Source organism: Tachypleus tridentatus, chromosome 10 (genome assembly GCF_004210375.1).
Source record: "Tachypleus tridentatus isolate NWPU-2018 chromosome 10, ASM421037v1, whole genome shotgun sequence".
Taxonomy (NCBI): Eukaryota; Metazoa; Arthropoda; class Merostomata; order Xiphosura; family Limulidae; genus Tachypleus; species Tachypleus tridentatus.
In genome coordinates this window covers 29,931,241-29,952,308 of record NC_134834.1, presented here as the reverse complement: position 1 = coordinate 29,952,308, position 21,068 = coordinate 29,931,241, and the positions used below count along the sequence as shown (strand labels likewise).

The following is a 21,068-nucleotide window of genomic DNA, read 5'->3' as shown; positions in this document are numbered from 1 at the left end:
TTCTCATCCATGACTTGGGTACAGGAACTATTGTTACCAATATCTTTCAAAGAATACCTTAAGTTAAACATTTTTTGTCACAATAATTTTTGTAGTTTAGTATTAAAGAAAATGTTAACATCGATAAAATCCAGCATACGTCTTAATCCAGCATACGTCTTAATCCAGCATACGTCTTAATCCAACATACGTCTTAATCCAACATACGTCTTAATCCAGCATACGTCTTAATCCAGCATACGTCTTAATCCAGCATACGTCTTAATCCAGCATACGTCTTAATCCAACATACGTCTTAATCCAACATACGTCTTAATCCAGCATACGTCTTAATCCAACATACGTCTTAAACTAATAAAAACTACCAGACCCACTGCTCATCTTCTAATAACACTGCACAACAAAGTTTTTTAGTTTTTTAAGTTTTTGCTTCTTGAACTGTTGGTTTTCCTTATAGATTTTTGGCTGCTGATCATGAAAATCACATCCAAATTTGCCCATCACGTACCATTTCATCGAAATCTTGTTTTCACCACGACATTACTACAATAGAAAAACGATATCAGGGCAACTGGAATCCGTCAATACTTGCTGACTACTGTTGGACACTGCAACGTGATACACCGGACATTGAATACAAATGAAATTCAGGAGCAAAACACTTTTAATTATGTTGAACTTAATAGTGTATTAGAAACATAAATGTAATTAAATATGTTATTGCTGGTAAACAGTTAACTGTCTATTTCTCAGAGTTCCTACGTGATGAAACAAAACCAAAACTATATTTGTGCATACCCACCAGGTACCTGTCACAATCAGCAAAAACTTTTGAGGAAGCAAAACTTTTCAAAAAAATTGCTGTGCAGTGTAATAAATAAGAACGCACATAGTAATACATGGTGAATGATACCCTCCTCTAGTAACATATAAAAAGACTGAAATAAGTTCAGCAGTTTCCAGCTCATTCGTTGTTTTGCATCACAGTCATCTATTCTGAACAAACAGCAAGCCATTACAGAAGAGTTACATGTCATCTGAGCAAAATTGGCAGCTAATTTATAAATATTTGTTTTATTTTTAGATAATGCAGCATTGAACAAAGGAAATAATTTCTGTTTCTTTGTTTATACATAGGTGATGGCCCACCACTTTTATGTATTTCATGAAAAAAAAAAGTAAAACCTACCTGGGTTTTCCAAATTCCTGGTCTGTGCATATGGTACAGCTTGGCATACATGTACACATCCACTCTGTTTTCATACTGTAACTGTTTGAAGAGCGTTGTTAGACAGCAGAAAGTTGCAGCTTCAGTACCTCCATACCTAAAAAAATGTGCAAACAAAATTAGTATCTTGAGTACCAATATAAACAAAAAACAATGTTGTGTTATTGGGCAAACGAGCCGATATTCTTTTCCACTAACCATCAACCACGTTCGTATTCTAGTGATATTCACTACATATTTAAATCTTCTGGTTTCTTTGTCAATATAGTATATATTACACAAGCTTAATACTAAAGGTTATCTATCATAACACTAAGTTTTCTACTCTAGTAGCTATATTTACCTGTCAATTACAATCATTGGGCCATTCTGATACTCAAGGTGCCATTCCTGGACTAGATAGATTAGATCAAATACACAACTGAGGGGGGAGCAAATATCAGGCCAACCAGAACACTGGATAACTCGACACATGACTTCATATTCATCTTGGAGGGCTTGAAGAATAAAATCTCGAGTGATGAAACAACCTTGGTATGATTCTTCTCCTTGTTTGACCTTAAATGTACTGTACACTGATTCTCGATCTTTTTCTGGCCAGAAACTTGGATACTCCTGAGCAGATGCAAACAGAGGTAAGCTAAATTTGCACATACAATTCCTACTGAAACTAAGTTGATTCTGAGAGAAAAAAAATGTTTATGATCACTGAAATTCATGTTCCAGCTGTTATAACAATCTGTATGAGATCAAACTATGAATATTTGAAAATAAAAATCAGCAAAAATCCAATGCTAGTTTACTTCTTTTAATACTAAATTAATCAATCCATATGTGTTAACGTAATAATATGTACACAAAGTCGAACCTACCGTACACCTGCTTAATGGTCCATAAGTTTAATGATGGAATACAGAAACTGTCAATATTTTTAAAACTCTTGGAAAAATGTGATGAATCAGTGAAAAATTATATATTACGTATTTCTTGTAAAATTTTAAATTGATTCTATTACCCTGTGGTCTTTAAATATACAACAAATTTTAATGAGATATTTTATGAGTCATATCTCAGTATGCAAGTTTTAAGCAGTTTTGTTATGTGATACTTCCACTGCATTCACAAGTATAATACTATCTTAGAAAGTAAGAGCTATTTTTAATGGCAGTTTAATGAGCTTTAAAGAAGAAATCTTAATGCATTAGTTATTGCTAACTTTTAAAATTATGTTTCATGGTAATTGTGTTATGGAAGCTAGAAGACAAAATTACTGCTAAAATAATGCTTATTATAGTTTTTAGTTTAAAATTCAGTTGCTAGTTTCTTAAACAAGGCAAAATTTAAAACGTACAACTACAGTTTTCGTAATTTAATGTATATCTTAAAATAAATCTTACATTTTTGTGAATCATTCAACCACTACACAATTTTGCCCAAAGCTACACAAGGGATATGCACCAGTCATCCTTGATGTAGCAGTGTAAGACTAGAGGGAAGGCAGTTAGTCATCACCACCCACTGCCAACTCTTGGGCTAATCTTTAACCAATGAATAGTGGGACTGACCTTCACATTATAATGCCCCTATGGCTGAAAGGGCAAGCATGTTTGGTGTGATAGGGATTCAAACCCTAGACCATCAGATTATGAGTTGAGTGACTTAACCAGAGACCTGACAGAGGGTTGAGTACATTGTATCAACACAATTTTGAAGGTTATCCATACAGCCACATATGGTAATGTTGTATGTGATTAATATGAATTTTGACAACAGTTCTGTGATAAAGTATCCACTGTAAAAGGCTGTCATGTTCAAAGCACATCACTTCTTCATGCAGGCTTTTCATAACATACCAAGTGCATAAAGATGATGGATTCAACAATCTGAATAGAGGTAAATACTCAACCACTGCCTCTGGTACCTTGGTCATTACACCTTTGTACAAAATAGTATGAATATCTTTCACTCTTCCAAGTGCTTAAGGCATGTGATGGTTGAACGGATATGTCATGGAAGTAACTTGTGCATACGACTTGGATCCTTTTAGAGGGGGAAGATCCTTCCTGCTTATGTTGTGTACCATTGCTTTAGACATGTGGATAGCTTTTGCCTTTGATATGTGTGCGTGTGGTGGGGGTTCTCACCTGTAACTATATGCAGCACTTTGCTTACTACAGCTGGGATAAGATTTGTTCCAGGTCTCTTTCTAGATGGTATTTTAACCATAGTTGATTGTTATACCTTATTTTTCAATGTCACAAAGTTCAAGGGATATTCCTATATTTGAAATTCTAAATCCCCAATCTGAAGACATTGTCATGGTCTAAGAATATTTTATTTTAGAAAGAGCTGTTACATCTCTCTCAGAAAAGTGATCACAAATAATACCAAAATGTAGTTTTGATACATTCTGTCCTATTGCAACTTTACATAAGCTATGGTTGTCACACGACTTGCTTACTTGCATATTCAAAACCATTTTAATATAAAACTACCCTGTATTATATTGTACATGTAATAGTCTTTCTACTTATTTAAAATAAGTGAAACTAGAAAACAAACTATGTTAAAATTCCAGATACATTTAATACTCCAATGTTGCTGTTTCACACAACTACTGCATATTTCAGCTGATCTTTTATGTGCTTCATTCACTTCATTTAAATTTTCTTTAGCCCAAAATTCTGATGCAAACAATGTATATTTATATAATATTGAATTATTTTTAATAAATATAATCAACTGACAAAATCTAACAATCAATGAATTAGTAAGTAAACAAAAACACACTTTATTTGTTTAATTGAACTTACATTTTCATCAATATATGATAAAAGCACTATGGTTTGGGTGTTGTGATCCCAAACCATCTGCCAAAAGTCAATCACTGTGTCATGTGTAGGGTGTTGGGTTACAATAAATTCCTTCATCTTATTAAAGCCCTGTAAATACAAACCAGACAGCATATGTACATTATAACCTACCTTGAATAAAATACCTTACTAATTATAAATTTAAGCCAACAATTGTTAGTGTAAGTTTAATGTTTGTTATATGTCATAAACATTTAGATGCTTTTCTAATATTGAAGATTAGTACGAGATTTTAAAATTTGGGTTTACAGGATAGCAGTAAGAAAAGTGACATTACATCAACTAATGTTTGGAGCCTTTTATTTACAGTGTCCATGTTACACATAGTACATACAAAATAATAAAATAATGAATTTATTGAGTAACAGATTTCAGTGGCATGGAAATATTATGAAGACAGGTCTTTGAAGAAGAACAGAATAAATTTCCATAAAATATACCACTAGGAGGAGCATACTGCCTTATTCATTAAGCTAACATAATAAAATTTGAGTCATGAATGTTCTTATATCACTATGGCTGCATACATGTGGTGTAGTATACAGTAATCCACACATTCTTACATATAAATAAAAGGTCTTATTATTTGGTGATAAGACCAGATTTTTATTTGTTTATCTATAATACACACAAATAAGTCACTGTTTTTGAATGGAACATGACTTTATAATGTAAATGTTTTTCTTTCTTTTAATTACTAAGAAACAAAAATTTTGTACACAAAGTAAAGAACAGACTTTACCATGAGGAAAGTAGCATTGATATAGTCCGATCCATCTGTCCCAGGTTTTGGAGTTATGTGAACTCTTTGAGATTCAATAGGAATAAGGTTGAGGGAACGGTTCTTTCCTTTATTACAAGGCTTCACAGCAGAAACAACGTTGAAATCTTTGGCTCGAAATGATGTTACAAGCTGCAATTTAATCAAACTCTCTAAATATAGTTTATACATGTGAGTATATTTTAAATTGTAGAAAAAATATATGACTCGTAGTATTTAAACTTTATCAAATGCACAAGAAAACAAAAAGCTTTTAACATTTTTTTAAATTGTACAAACAAACAAAAAATATCTAAAAACTCCTGATAGTGCAAGAGCACAGAATCCAATAATCATCTTCAAAAAAAAAACCTTCAAGTTAAATATGAAGGTATGCATATTGTTCCAAAGAAGTTAAGAAGTAAAGCAGGATAATTTAACAATCGTCACAAACATTGCTGAATAATCCAAAGTTGCTACAAATCTACAGTCAATATCATCTACAATAGTGAAATAATAACGCATTCTTCTAAGAGACAATGATTAACAATCATCATAATTTATGAAATAATAAGAAAACTACCCAAAATATTTTTATTCTGTTGAGATCATAAACTTACAGAAGTAAAACAAAATGAAACAATTAACTATACAATAGCTGATTATTTAAGTTATAACCATGTATGTGAAAAGAATAAAACCCTTTTTAGTTTGTTTCACTTTGTTTGTTGTTTGTTAAGTGCAGAGTTGCACAATGGGTTACCTGTTCTGTGCCTCACTACAAAGATTAAACTTACAGTTTAGTGTTATAAGCTCTCAAGATTATTACTGATCTACCAAGGGTCCACTTTGTTTAGTACCAAGTAGCTAATCAATTTTATGATGAAAAGATTCCATATCGTAAAAACATGTTCCTATCTCAGAATCGTTTTTTTTTAAATGAACAAAGTTACTGAACTGTGAGCAATATAATTTCTGTTTTTGAGTTATCATTGATGTACCAAAGTATATAAAAGCCATACTACCTAACTTAACTGTTAGAAACAAATAAATCTGAAATGAGAAAAAAAAAAAAAAAGATTTACAACAGATATTTCATCTCATGTGCAATTACTAATGATACAATGAAGATGCTAATTCCAGTGGCAAAAAAAGAAATATTTTTACAATCACCTCTTTTTATTGAGTTACAATAATTTTTACCTATGAATAAAATTATTTGGAAACTTGTAGCTGAAGATATTTAATTATAATAAATTTCAAGGAAGACCCCAGATGCAAGCACTTTTAAATAGTTGACTATTCTTCAGGAGAATAAAGGATAATTATTAGTGAGTGCAAGGTAATATATAGGTACAAATGTCAATGTAACAACAGCTTACAGTACAAACAATAATTTTGAATCATTTAAAAACTGTGTAATGGACTGTTTTAATGAAGAACATCAGCTTACAAATTAATTTCAAAAACCCCCACCTTAAACTGTTTTTCTATAAGTGGACAGTAACCCTTCTCTCCATCAGCACCCTCTATTGACAGTAGAGACTGAATATATGACTGCATGTTATGACTTAAAACTTCCGTTTCTCCACTTTCAATAGCTTCTTGTATGGCCTCATGAATAAAAACATATTGTTCCTGAAAAATAATAATACATAAAATAACAATAATAATAATAATAAAAATAATACAATTTAAACCCTAAATATGGCATAGAGTCATCAATCTTCCTTCTAACTAATATAAACATCTAATGTTACAAGTAACAAATAAAGATGTATTTAAAGTGCATAACTATGGCCATAAAGCAGAACTACATATCTATCTTCAACACCACTTATGAGCAACCAACAAGTCACATGAAAATATGCAATTATTAACAATATCTAATCTAGCAATTCATACTTTTTATTAAAAATTATTTTATACACTGCCAAAGTAGTTTGTTTTGACATTACAGAATGTAAAAAATTAAATGCTGTATGTAAAAAAAAAGACAATGTATATGGGTTTTTGCCAAAAGAAATTAATGCATACAAAGTAACCACAAACTACACAAACATCTATCAAAACCTTTGAATTCCTGTCACAATTTCAATATATTTTGATTATGGAGAGTGGATAAATGGGAAAAAATATTAAAATTAATCATTTTCAAATCATATTATGAGTAAAAATATGTACAGAAAACTTACCTCAGTCTGCACCAAATAGTTCCTCTGTTGTCTAATATGGGTTAGAAAACCATAAATATTCACTGATTGTTGATGTTTAATCTGTTTTAACATTGCATCAATAACAATGTAGGTTCCTGTTCGCCCAACACCAGCACTTCAACAGAATAAATATATTAGAATTAACACCTTATTAGATGGAATCAGCTTAAAAAAAGTGTGTACAATGTAAACGGTAACATTTATAAAAAACAAAAACAAAAAAACAACCTAAATGTGATAAAATGCCTCCTTGTATTTATATTCATAACAATTCTTCAAGAGTTTTAATACATGTGGTATGTTTAATTGCTCATATATATCTATATATACATAGTTCACAAAGTGACACACCATGATAAATACATTATGCTTGCATTTTATGTTAAGTAATATCAGGAGAGTTTATTCGTTGTTAAGCATAAAGCTACACAGTTCTCTGCCCCTCATGGGTAGTGAAACCTGGTGTTTAGTATTATAGTCCTTCAGACTTATCACTATGCTCTTGGAGGCACATCAGGAGAGGACAATAGTTTAAGAAGAAAAGTTCATTTTAGTTGTTAACCCACTTCATTGTATAAATAGTTCAACTTTGGTCAGCATTTCTATAAAACAACTGTTGGAATGGTATTAACTAAAGTTTCACATACCTAGCTTTCAATATTAAACAAAAATACTGAAATATAAATTATAAAAAGATACTAAAAACAGTTATGTTAGGAACATTAATGTGGAGAAACTGAAGAAACTGTGAAAAATTATGTGTTTTCTTACCTGCAGTGGACTACAATGGGGCCACCATCTGAAGGATTGGCTGAAGATGACTTCTGAATAAAGCTAAGAACTGGCAAAGGGTGGTCAGGAACCCCATGGTCAGGCCAGTTGGTATAGTGGTACTGTAACACAGTTCTGTCTGCACAATGTTTCTGTTATTAGAAATAAAGAGTTAGGAAAAAAAAAACATTAAATAAAAACTTGAGAGGAACCACAAAATACTATGATAGTGAGAAGTAGCCATAGAATCCATAATAAAAATATTCTTCAGTGTTTACTTAAATAAATACTAGTACTTTACTACAATTATTTGTATCTTAACTACAGTTCAGAAATGCTTATTTATTAATATTTTACTTTAAGTTTTACTGCACTACTCTTTATCACATTGTTACTGTATTTTAACCATAATCTCACTTTACTGCAACATTATTACAGTTTTACTAAAGGGTTGCTTCATTCTTAATACAGTTTAATTAAAAATAACTTACTAACTGCAAATTTATTTGGACCATGATTTTATGAATACCAACTTTATTGTAAACATGAAGGTACACAATTGTTTTATGGTTTGTTGTTTTTTCAATAGTTTAAGATACTGATAAAAAATATCAACTGCAGTTCTATGATTGTAAAAGTATGTAATGGTTTAAAAATATTGTAGTTTTTGCATAATTACATGGGTTTTGTCATATAAGTAATACACAAACTCTATATTGTAGTTTTACTGAAGTTTAGCAGTGACACTATATTAATCCCACAGTAATAACGATTATTTTTCTGCAAGGAACAAGACGACATTTACCCTTATGGTGATCACTATCTGAAATCCTGAACTCAAATATATACAACCCATAAAAGTCTATTATACACATTTCCATCATGTGATGATTGTTATGAGCTAATAAAATATTATCGTTAATATGAAATATTGAAATAAAATCTAAAATTATTTTTCTTAATTACATTATTTTATTCAAACTAATTTTGTGAAAATAATTTTTGGCAGCCAAAAAACACACTGATTCTGCCATAATTAGTTGTTTCATAGTTTAATGTAAATTTAAAATATCACTTGCATTCTTTCACATTGTTTCTACCATCTAAACATAGTTTAAGTTACTTATATTTATAATATCCATAAATACCATGTACTGGACACTCTGTAGCTGTAAACATTACATATGCTTAAACAATACAGTTTGAAGATTGCCTAGCTGTACCCATGTATGTTTCAAACATATTATTTTGTCACTTTTAATCAGTTAGTATTATTAAAATACAGTATAATTTTTTTGTAATGAATAAATTTGTGACTGATTAACACTGTAAACTGTCCAAAAGCAAACATATAACTGGAAATAAGCACTTGGAAAATAGTTTTCCATATTTTAAATCACTATTTAGAACTAAACCCAAAACTCACAAGCTTAATAATTTACTTTGTTAACAATTTAATAACAATCCCAATTTCTCTTTGAATTATAACTTTAACCTGTACAAAAATTTTTCTGAAATATACCTCTAAAACCTACCTTCTTGAATTTAACATTTCGCACATTGAAAGTTCGAAGTGTATACGTTGCCATTACCAACTCGTGAAGTAACTTCACTTGAATTACACCATAAGTTTCCATTCCTTCTTTAGGCCAATACATGTCACACTTTCTCTGGAGGATAATAAATACAAGACAAACTTTTAAAACAGGTGACACATACAAGTATATATGAAAGACCAACTGAAAACAAGCAAAATAATCCAAACTAAAAAAGCATTTACTTATCAAATAAACAAAATTAGTTAAAAAAATAAAATGTATTTAGCAAAATAACTAACTCTTTATTAAAACAAAGTAATAGTAATCAATAATGAAAAAGATGAGTGGCATAGGTTATCTATTCATATAACTGTGTGTACAAAATACAATAATTATTATGTCTGAACTTGTCAGCTGTTAGGAGAGTGTGTTTAAACCTAAGCAAAAATATTAAATGTTTTAAGTAATATCAGCATTTGTCAAACATTTGTATATTTTGGGAGATACAAACATGTTTTTGTCAAAATTGTAGTTAATTTTACCAATGTATGGCACATTTATATCTATAATACATATAAGAATGTTTTACAAAATGTTTGTTTTGTTTTCAATTTTGCACAAAACTACACGTGAGCTATCTGAGCTAGCTGTCCCTAATTTAGCAGTGTAAGACAAGAGGGAAGGCAGCTAGTCATCACCACCCACTGCTAACTCTTGGACTACTCTTTTACCAATGAATAGTGGAACTGACCGTCACATTATGACACCCCCATGCCTGAAAGGGCAAGCATGTTTGGTGTGATGGGGATTGGAACCTGCGACCCTCAGATTGCGAGTCGAGTACCTTAACCACCTGGCCATGCCAGGCCTTATAAAATTTGTCCATGAGTCAGATACAACTATTTCTAATGCACCCATATCTGATTTTTAGTTACATCTAGTAATTTTTCATTCTACATTATGAATATCACTAATTTATGATTTCCAATATAGCTGGACAAATTTATAGAGAGTTTTATAATATACAGACTTTCTATACCCTGAACAATTAATAATACAGTTGCAACTATGTCATTCTATGCCAATTCACTTAGGGCTTCCCAGTTCATGTCATACATTTTCTTGAAACAATTCAAGCAAAAACTTTATTTTGATTTATTCAGACATGTAAAATCCTGAATAAATAAAAAGGAAGTTTTTGTTTGAACTATTTCAAGAAAATCTATGACATGAACTGGGAAACTCTAGGTCAACTGCAAATGTAAAAAATTCCCCTCAGCCTAATTCTTGCATATAAATTCTGTAATCTAAAAGAATTCAGTAGCATAGTCCACAACAGAATGTAAAGATACTCAGTGAATACAAACAGCCAGTATCCAGTGAAAACTATTTATTTTCTCAACATTTCTCCTTATGGTTTTATGAAAAGTAGAGACTCTTGAACACAACCTTGCTTTATTGAACTAACTAGAGTGTCTACCTATTGATAAAGCCATAAGATAAAACACTGAGGAAATAAAGACATTTTCACTGGATAGTGTTGTTTCTCTTCACAAAGTTCTGTAATCTACAATTTCCCCAAAAAATAGTAATTTTTTTTTATGGCCAAATAAACCTGTAAAATGTTCCCATGGAGAATCATGAATGAAACTTTTAGCCTTTAAAATAAAATGCCATGTAAAATTTAAAACAAAAACTTGCTTAATTATTGTTTTGGCAAATATAACCATAAAAGAACAATAAATGATACAAATGAATATTTTTCTTATATTCTCAGAGATCCCTCTTAAATATATATATATATATATATGTGGATATAAGAAACCTGATTTTTGGCATTATGTGACCTAAGACCTATTGCTTACTCATTATGGGACTAGTTTTAGGGATAAATAATTAATTACTGGGTATAAGAAAACACTCCAACATTTATACTACTTAAAATTATTCTTTTCAAGTCACAGTGTTCTAACTACATCATGATGCATTTTATAAATGATCTACATAAATTATAACAGTCTGGCTTTACATTTATACAATACTGTTTGCTTCTATTGGATTTAGAAAAACAAATATGAAACTAGTGTAAAATTGCATCTGAAAATTACTGTTGTTTAATTTTTAATTCTTACATAATTGCCTATAATATAAGCTAATAGCACACCTATTAGATTTTTTATTACATATTTGAGACAAATATTAACATTCACATTTGCTATTAGTCTGTGCTTGTTTTATGTGAAGTAAATGGATGTGTGCACATTAAAACTTCAGATGAGTGTAGAAGAATATTTTTTCAATTTTTGTTTAGTATGAGATGCCTACCTGTGTCAAATATTTGTAATGTTTTTTAGCAAATTTACACTTAGACACTATACATCCTAGCTGATCCAGAAACCATTCTAATGGTTATAGAGTATGCTAAACAATGATCTATGTGGCAATAGTTGGTCACAAAATGAGAAATAAAGAAACAATAAAGGATAACACAGTTCAATCTATTTGACACAATAATATTTTATAAACACTCTCATACAACCTAAGTTAAAAGTTCAAACTGTTCCAAATCTATCAGGTACACTTAAGCACCAAGTTGGTAAGCTATAAAATTAAAGTTTTCAATTACTACAATTTACCATTGCTATTAGTTATTCATTAAATCATTTCCAGAGGATAAAGTATGTTATATTAAATGGCATAAAATTATGATGGATATGTGTGTAACAGAACTACATTTTGACATTTCACAGGTAGTACGATGCCATCAAAAGCTGATTGATTTTTAGAGGTGTATGCAACAACCTTTTCTGATGTAAAATATTCATACGTTCAGATTTCAAAGACAGATTGAGATTGAGGATGTAGAGTATGGATCAATTTTAGACACAAGGTTTATCCAGAAAGAAACCTATAACAAATTTTACTCAACTTGTAATAAGCAATATCTCAGTAATAGGTGAGAATCCATGAACACAAAGGTGGGTGGCAAAAGGTGTTTATGTGCTCCAGACAACAGAAACAATATAATAAAAAAGGATCATTTCTGTCTAGAAAAGCAACACATGTATAAACAAATTGCTTTTATGACATATCATTCAACTATTGTCTGCTTGATACAGTCGATGAATTGAACAGATATAACAGTCAACATGTCAGACACAGTGACTATGGATTTCTGTGCAGCTCAGCTGTATAAACAGGCATTGGAAAACTGTTTTCCTGTACACTATATGGATTGTATTGAGCATACGGGGTAGAGTTGTGCATTTTGGACATGACAATCTTACACCAGAACCTTTTGCAATGGAAAATATTATGTAGGGCTATTGCCAATACAGAGAAACATTGTAAAGAGCATTTCTGAATGTGGAACAATGGATTTTAATGATCTAGTGAAACTCCAAAATTCTTTTGATATAACATACCCAACCTCTGCATATTTTTGTGATTAAAGAAACAGCAAAACTAATATACACATATAAAATACTGGTTTGGCACTATGAAAACTAGCCTGAATTAAAATCATTAAGCATTTTACATACAGTTATTTTATTGAAAAAGTTTGGTATTGTTACAGGAATGAATTATTTTTGTACAAATATTTACTTATGCTTTAATAACTACATCATTTTAATTTTTAAATATTTTTTATTATACAGGATCATGAGTTAAGTTCTATATACATTAAATGTTAATACTTAACCTATTCATCAAGTAATTTTGTTATACATTAAAGAAATTTACATATTGTATGATCTTATCACACGATAGTTAAGTTTTTGTTGGTTTTTTTCTAAATAAAAACAGAAGAAAGAGACAAAGCTGTAACTAAATAAGAAATTGATGTAAGAAAAGACAACAATAAAAGAAAATGGGTTAAACAGAAACTAAACCAGAAGAATTGAAAAGAAGGAAATTGGTAGTATATCATACTTACGGTGTCTTCCAAATCAGAAGTGCAAGTCTGAGCATGCAAGAGAGCAAAATAACATGCCTAATCAGTTTGAACTTGCTAGAATTCTATCTACATTAGCAATCTACTATGATGCCTTATTTTACCATAAGCGGAAGAATGGAAAATACTTTAAAGCCATGGGTGCAAAGCCGAGAAAGGTTTTGCTCATTTTAGGTATTATGTGATATATTTTTAAATGATATCTTGCAGTTTTCAGCATTTCAAAAGTAGTTAGTGTCCATTACATGTGGAAACATCACATACTGTAAAATGGAGACCTTTAATAAACTATTCATTTGTTTAACTAGTTTATTAGGCTTGCACCTGTAGCTTTAAGCGAAAAGGGAGACAAGTTAAATATTTAGTTCTTTCTATTGTCTATAATTTTGCTCAAGAAATGTTTAAGATTACTGGTAATTTTTTTATTCAATTTGAATAAGATCTACCTTGTAAAACTGCTCAAGTTATGTTATTTTTTTATGCTGTATGTGATTTACTAATATATAAAAAGAACTAATTATCCTTTTACAAAAACATTCACTAATATTTTATGCTTTATTTATAACCACATTATTATGTTTTTATGAAACTTTATAAATGTGAAGAATATGACAGATTTAAGTTAAACAAAAATATTAAACACTAATAAAATTTGACAGAAGTTTTAGGTTAAATTCTACAAACGTTTAAGTGTAAATTAGTTTCCAACATATTTAATTTTTTCTAGGGAAACCTATATATTTTTACCTTCACAAAACACCATACTAAATTAAATTATAGTTACAAGTGAGTGAGGTACATCACTTATTTCAATGAAAAGTATCAGTATTTCACTTAAGTCACTCCTTATATTGCAAGTCTAGGAATTACTACCAGTTCATTTCAATTAACATGTTATTATACTGTATTGTGTATTACTGTATGGAATTTAGGTTTTCCAGTTATTTCACTGAGAGTTACAATTACACATTATTGATTACAGCAGAGAGCTTTATTAAGTTTTCACCACCAGCATCTGTGGAATGTGTGTGTGTACATAAATGAAAGATTCTTATTTGTATAGAAGCTTAGTTCTCATTACAATGATATAGACAGTCCTGGTTTGGTTCTGTGAAGAATCTAAAAAAAATTGTGTACAATATAACTAATACTTAGGGTTTTCGAAGTGTTGTTAATTTTATGTGGATTAATGAACAATGTCTACTGTTACATGTAGATTTAATTTTTTTTTCCAGCAATACTTATATTGTGTATGCATTGCATAATAGCTTTTTTTACATGTTTCTTCTACCTATTAAAAACTATTATTTTGTTTTAAACACAAATATGGACAAAAAGAACTACACCTTAACAAATGTCAATCTACAGAGTACGTGTATGAGTGTATATATACACATAGAACATCAAGGGACATGTTGCTCCATTCAGGCCATCCCATTATCTACACTTAATTCTAAAATAGAACACTAAAAACCATCCCTTATCATTCAAATATTTATCAAGCTTTTCCTTAAACTTCTCAACATGAGCTGTATCTACCACATCTGAAGGCAACCTGTTTCAAAAATCAACTATCCTGTTAGAAAAACAAAGGTACCATAGCTAAAGATGATTCTTGCCGTGACAAATTTATGTTTACATTCCCTAAGCTTTCCTTTCTTACTGTTAATATGTAAAGACATTATGCATCCACACTATCATTTCTGTTTACTCCATAAATGGTATACACCATTAATCATATATATATACACATTTAAACATCAATCAATTACATATTCTTCAATGATTCACTTAATGTAGCTGTTAATACCACTTTAAAATTTCTACTAAGTGCTTTTTCAGGATGTGAAGAATTTTGGAAAGAGCTGCCAAACAACTGGTTTAATCTTTACTGTATTTACTAACCAATTACAAAAAAGCTACATGATTATATCTTGTCCTAGATAAAAAACATTGTTGCCAGAAGCACATTTAGAATTAAACTTTAATTCAAGAAACGTTGGATATGAGATAAGGGGTTTACAAACCATATCATACTGCATACCTAAACTGCTTTTCTTTCAAATTAATACTGTTTTGAAAATGTATTTTAGTATGAAGTATTATTGTGAGAATGAATGAATGCTATCCAGAACAGAAGATGTCAGTTGTAATGTCACTTAGAGATAGGTTTTATATACTGATTGAAGATGATGGAAAGCACACTGAACTACTGAGACAGTTTTTAATAAAAATGTGCAATATGACTATTGTGAATTTAATTCATCTAGAAGCAGTAAATTTTAAGATAGAATCATTTTAAAAATTGAGTGTTTCTTGGTAATTATCTAGCACATGTTAAATTGAAATTAACAAATTACTATTTGTAATGTGAAACAGATTAAAAGCACATAATAAATTATGTATGTTTCATAAATAAAACTAATGAACAAGTGTAAGTCGTGTAAGGAAAAACTGATGATTTTACTACTAGGTAATTACTGTTATTAATAGTCTTAATCAGAAAATGTTCAAAAGAATTACCTTAGCATGTATTTATAATTCTATCAAACAGGAGATGTTTATTTAGTGTAACAAGATTCAAGCAAAATAAAAAAAGAATGTAGAAAATGGCTTGAATATAATTTATATATATATACACTCTTCAAAAAAAGAAACGCAAAAGGCAAAATTTGAGACAAATTGTTAACAAGTTTATTCCAGGTAGTTCTGTATGACATGTGTGAAACTTTGCACATTCACTGCTGAACATCCAAAGTCTGCAAAGGCGAAGTCCACGCTCACTAGTTGAAGTTTAACGTCACTCATCGTCAATAATGAGTATGCCCCCCGTGAGCATCAATAACTGCTTGGCATCTCCTGCCCATGGAAGCGATGAGATGACGAATCATATTCCGTGAAATGGCTGTCCACTCAGCCTGCAAAGCTGCTGCAAGCTGAGGTATAGTCTGGGCTTGAGGTTGTCGCAGACGTCAGTCTAACTCGTCCCAAAGATGTTCGATGGGGTTTAAATATGATGATCTGAAGGGCCAGGGAAGAACGTTGATGTTGTGGTGTCTCAAGAAGACAGTGGTGAGTCGGGCTGTGTGAGGACGGGCATTGTCATGTTGAAAAACTTCGTTGACGTTCACCATGATGGGTTGCACATGGGGCCTAAGAATCTCTTCGACGGTTGCATATGGTCTGATCGGAAATCCTACACAGCCCTGGTATCGTTGAGGCAGTAGATGTCGCAGCGGTGGTCCTATCCTGAAGGTGACGTAACCGGATGTTGCGATCTTGTGCGAGCATGGTCACACGAGGTCTGCCAGATCATGGATGGTCACAAGTTGATCCATATTGTTGGTGAAGATTCCATAGCCTTGTGATGGTGCTTGGGTGGACATTCACAGCTCTGGCAACATCTGATCGAGATTCGCCTGCTTCCAAGCGACCAATGGCGTTGTTGCGTTGTGCTTCAGTCAGTCTTGGCGTAACTGTATTGCGTGTCGGTGGCTTAACACTGAGCTATTGAAACCGAGAACACGTCACTTTTATAGGGATTTTGCACATGTTGCATTTGCAGAACATGCAGATCTCTCAAACAAATTTATTGGACACGAATGCGTTTTGGCGAAAAATCCGATGTTTTCCTCCGTTTTCAAAGTGCACAACTTTTATTGTCATTTTGGTCTAACAATCAGTGCCTTAACACGTGCAACATCACATGCTCTGAGCTTGTAACGTTATTACATATATTTCTCTTTAAAATAACAAAAATATCCCTTTTGCCTTTTTTTTTTTTGAAGAGTATATATACATATAATGTTCTTTTTTTCAAAATGGGGCTGGATAAAAAAACATTGCAAACTTGAACACATGTAAAATAGTTGCTTGATATATCACTTTCATTATTCTCTATTAAGTTGTATTTATATTGATTTCTGTTAATTATATGCTGTTCTTTATGCATTTTATCATACATTCACACTCATTTGACTAACACATACACACAAAATTATATTCAGAATTAGCTCTTTTAAAGTGGAATACAATTGTTATACATTAAGATAACATTATGTTTAGCAGTTTTACTTTAAGAGGGGCAATACTTGCCAAATTTAACTTTGTGTGAAGTTAACCATTAAATACGAAATAAACCTTTTTTCTCAAATATTATCAATTGTTGCCTTAATAAACTTTATTTATTCATATTTAGAAGTCTAAAACTAAACATAGTTTGAGAAAAATGAAGAAAAAGATAGAATTAACCGCTGATTGTACAAAAGTCATTTTCTAAAGTGCTAGCAAGACCTATACTAAATAATTCTACCTGTGGTTTTATAATCATAAAATCATGTTTGTTTGAACAGTAACTGGATAATTTATCTCAAATTACACGCACACACATACATACAAAGAGACAAAAATGTAACACATACTAATAACAAGATGAAAAAAAAAACCACAGAAAGCTCATGAAATATTATATTATTTTGAATAACATTGTCAATTTGGTATCTCGTGAAACATAAAAGGAACAATTCAGAACTCAATGCTGAAAAAGGTGAAAGGTGAAGCTAGGGCCATATCTGAATGTATCTAAGAATGAGAACTCAATAAATAATAAAAGTAGTAAGGATGTAAAAAATTGTTGGTAAGTATAGTAATTCATTCAAAATTTCCCACTGTTTTGAAAAAAAATTATTATTTAGTCATAAATAAATATATATACATGAAAACTTTTAATAATAAATATGAAGAATTTTCATCTTGAAACTATATCAAACTTGACATGTTTTGACTTTGAAATAAAGTTTATTAAATAAAGTTTTATGGGTGAAAAGAAACAATTTGGTTTTTAAACTACTTCACTGTTTTTATTTGATGTTTTCAGACATGCATTAATCAATCTGACAAAAATCTTTTAAAAAATGCAAAATAAATAAAGAAAACAGAGAGAAAACAAAAACTAGCATAAATAAAGAAAAGAACAAAACAACTAAGTTCACCTACAATTCTCTGACTTTTTGAACAGTATACTTATTTTGCTAGCTTTACAGTTAGTTTACTTACCCTTCCTCTTTCCACAAGGTTTGTGATCATGACAATAACGTAGACCCGCTGTTCCCAAATCATCTGCCAGTAATCATCAAATGTAGATGGCAGTGGTCCCTGAGTTCCAATATAAGCCCTTGACTTTCCATAACCCTATAGAAGACACAGTAAATAAAAACTTAAAAAGAAGGAACACTTTCTTCATAGATTATTCTAAAATTTAAAGCTGGAAAATTAAGAGGATCAAAGACTCAAAACTGAAAACCAAATAATTACAAACATACTGATCAAATATGTAACATTTAATTAATATTAACTAAAAGTTATTCTTTTTATTCAGTTATAAGAATTTTAGTACAAGTTGATTTTACTATGGTTTCATAATAATGTTTATGGTTATGTACTTTACGTGAAACAATATATTATATATTTCTAAATCTAAGCCCCACAAACAAGTCACAGTCCCCCTACAAACATCCAACTCACACAGTTATGTGGAAATCCTAAGATCTATTCATTTTTGTCACTTATAAAACAATAGTAACTTTTCCATATAGATGTATAATACATATACATCAGACATTTACTAATGTATATTAATTGCATTCATTTTGTTTTTTAACATACTCAGTTTTTCTTCATTATGTATAAAAATAAAATACAATCCTAAAAATACTGATTTTTAATATTGATCTTTTATGATTCAATTACTTTTATTTAAAAGGAGGAAAACAGGTTATATATATTAACCATTTACAGGGGTGTAGCCAAAAATGGCCATTGGGGGGTAGTTTGAGTGCTTGATACAAGCGCTGCAGGTGCGAAGCCATGATAGGAGGGCCTGGGAGCATGCCCCTCTGGGAAATTTTTAAATAAAAACATAAAAGAAAAACCTGAATTATACATTCTAAAACCACCTTTTGGGCAAATTTCAGAATGGCACACTGATGTGTTTGTCTTATTTTTTTAATCATAAATAAATATATAGGCCTATATATATAACTTAAAGTTATCAGGCCCAACAAAGTAGGCCTACAGTCCTGTCATCAACATATAAAATATAGAGTCACTCAGGAGAGAGCAAAATATATGTATAGTGTCTATAATCTGTATTCAAATATCATGGACAGTGTATGTTCAGATTCCCTGGATTTCAAGAATTATCTTCACAAATAAACAGTGGGTGGCACCGTGGCAGGCTGGCAGCACCATGGAACTAACCTAGTACCATTGGCACCATCTATAGTGAATCATTCACTATAGATGATGCCAATTGTACTGTGAATGTGACATTGACAAACAGAAGTTGCGATAAACAATCATTCACTATGTCAAGCCTAATAAAGCAAAAGACACTGCATGGGTTCTTTAAACCCATTCATGAGGCTGAACCTGATTAATCTGCTGCAGCCAATCAGGTTGAATCAGAATTGTCAACTGAATTGTCAGAGCCTTCTACCAGTGCTGCCACTACCACCTCAGGTCCAGTCTGGGACATTGGAAATTATATTTCTGATGATGTCGGCATTAATAAACAGGTAAGTCGACTCCTCATTATATTAATTTTGTATTAAAAATGATGCAAACACTCTAATGAGTTTTAGACTGAATATTCATTGCTGCTAGTGATTGTAGGCCTAGAGCCACAGAATGTTAGGCCTGCTCTGTGAAGTACAGCTCTAAGCTTTTCTCTTTAAGGTTATTGTACTCTCACAACAAACTTTCCTATGTGCAAAATAACTTAATTAGAACTATGTCTTTCTGTCTCTTTTAGATAAACACTAATTTACCAAAAAATGCCTCCTTGAGAATGCCTGGAAGCCAGGGAGTGATTATGTTGTCCCCCAGTGTGGTCCAAGAAAGCTGCATTTTCAGCATCTTTGGCTTTCACAGTGGGAAGATGGCTACTCTACAGTCAACATGCAAAGGGTGCTTTCTGCAAGTACTGCTGTCTTTTTGCTCCTGATGATGCTGGTGTTGGAAGCCAGGAATTGGGACAACTAGTGAAATTTCCATACACAAACAGGAAGAAGGCTGTTGAAGACTTCAAGGCACATGAATTGAAACAGTACCACCAAGAGAGCAAAGAAAAAGCTAACAATTTTCTACAGGTTGTAAACACAAGTTTATCTGTGCACTAGCAGCTTGATGCTACTTACAAGCAAGAAATTGAACAGAACCAGCAATATTTAATGCCTATTATTGATACTGTATTGCTGTGTGGGAGACAGGGTTTAGCTTTGAGGGAAAATATGATCATGGTCCAATGTTTGTTGGTGAAACTGATGAGGAGCCCATCAATAATGATGGGAATTTTGGGGCAAATTTGCACTACAGGGCAAAGGGTGATGTCATGCTTTCAGTAAGCCTTAAGAGTACAAAGAGGAATGCTACATATCTAAGTCCTCACATTCAAAATGAAATCATCAATGCCTGTAATACTCATGTTTTCGATGCTTTGGTCAACAGGGTTAATGCTGCAAAGTGTTTCTCAATATTAGATGATGAAACAACAGATATTTCAGGCATTGAACAGTTTTTGCTGTGTTTTAGATATTTGCATGCCGATAACAACTCTGTTGCAATGAGAGAAGATTTTTTGCAATTTATACCTGTTTATGATGTGACAGGCAGAAACTTGGCTGATGTTATCATAACCAATCTGACAAAATATGGTATTGACATGGCTT

General features: G+C 31.3%; 1 protein-coding gene across 2 annotated transcripts in view; it reads right to left on the bottom strand.

Moving 5' to 3' along the window:
- The window catches only part of LOC143228972 (putative receptor-type tyrosine-protein phosphatase mosPTP-1), a 116,790-nt gene that overhangs the window by 2,254 nt on the left and 93,468 nt on the right, over positions 1-21,068 (bottom strand). Inside the window, exons 14-23 of one of the 2 annotated variants that reach the window (XM_076460513.1) lie at positions 18,397-18,531; positions 13,324-13,350; positions 9,384-9,518; positions 7,849-8,000; positions 7,057-7,192; positions 6,338-6,499; positions 4,844-5,014; positions 4,042-4,170; positions 1,572-1,843; positions 1,190-1,325 (exon numbers count right to left, since the gene is read on the bottom strand). In XM_076460513.1, coding sequence (XP_076316628.1) covers positions 1,190-1,325; positions 1,572-1,843; positions 4,042-4,170; positions 4,844-5,014; positions 6,338-6,499; positions 7,057-7,192; positions 7,849-8,000; positions 9,384-9,518; positions 13,324-13,350; positions 18,397-18,531 — 1,455 coding nt within the window. The remainder of the gene's footprint in view (positions 1-1,189; positions 1,326-1,571; positions 1,844-4,041; positions 4,171-4,843; positions 5,015-6,337; positions 6,500-7,056; positions 7,193-7,848; positions 8,001-9,383; positions 9,519-13,323; positions 13,351-18,396; positions 18,532-21,068) is intronic. The other variant, XM_076460514.1, reaches the window with a different exon arrangement.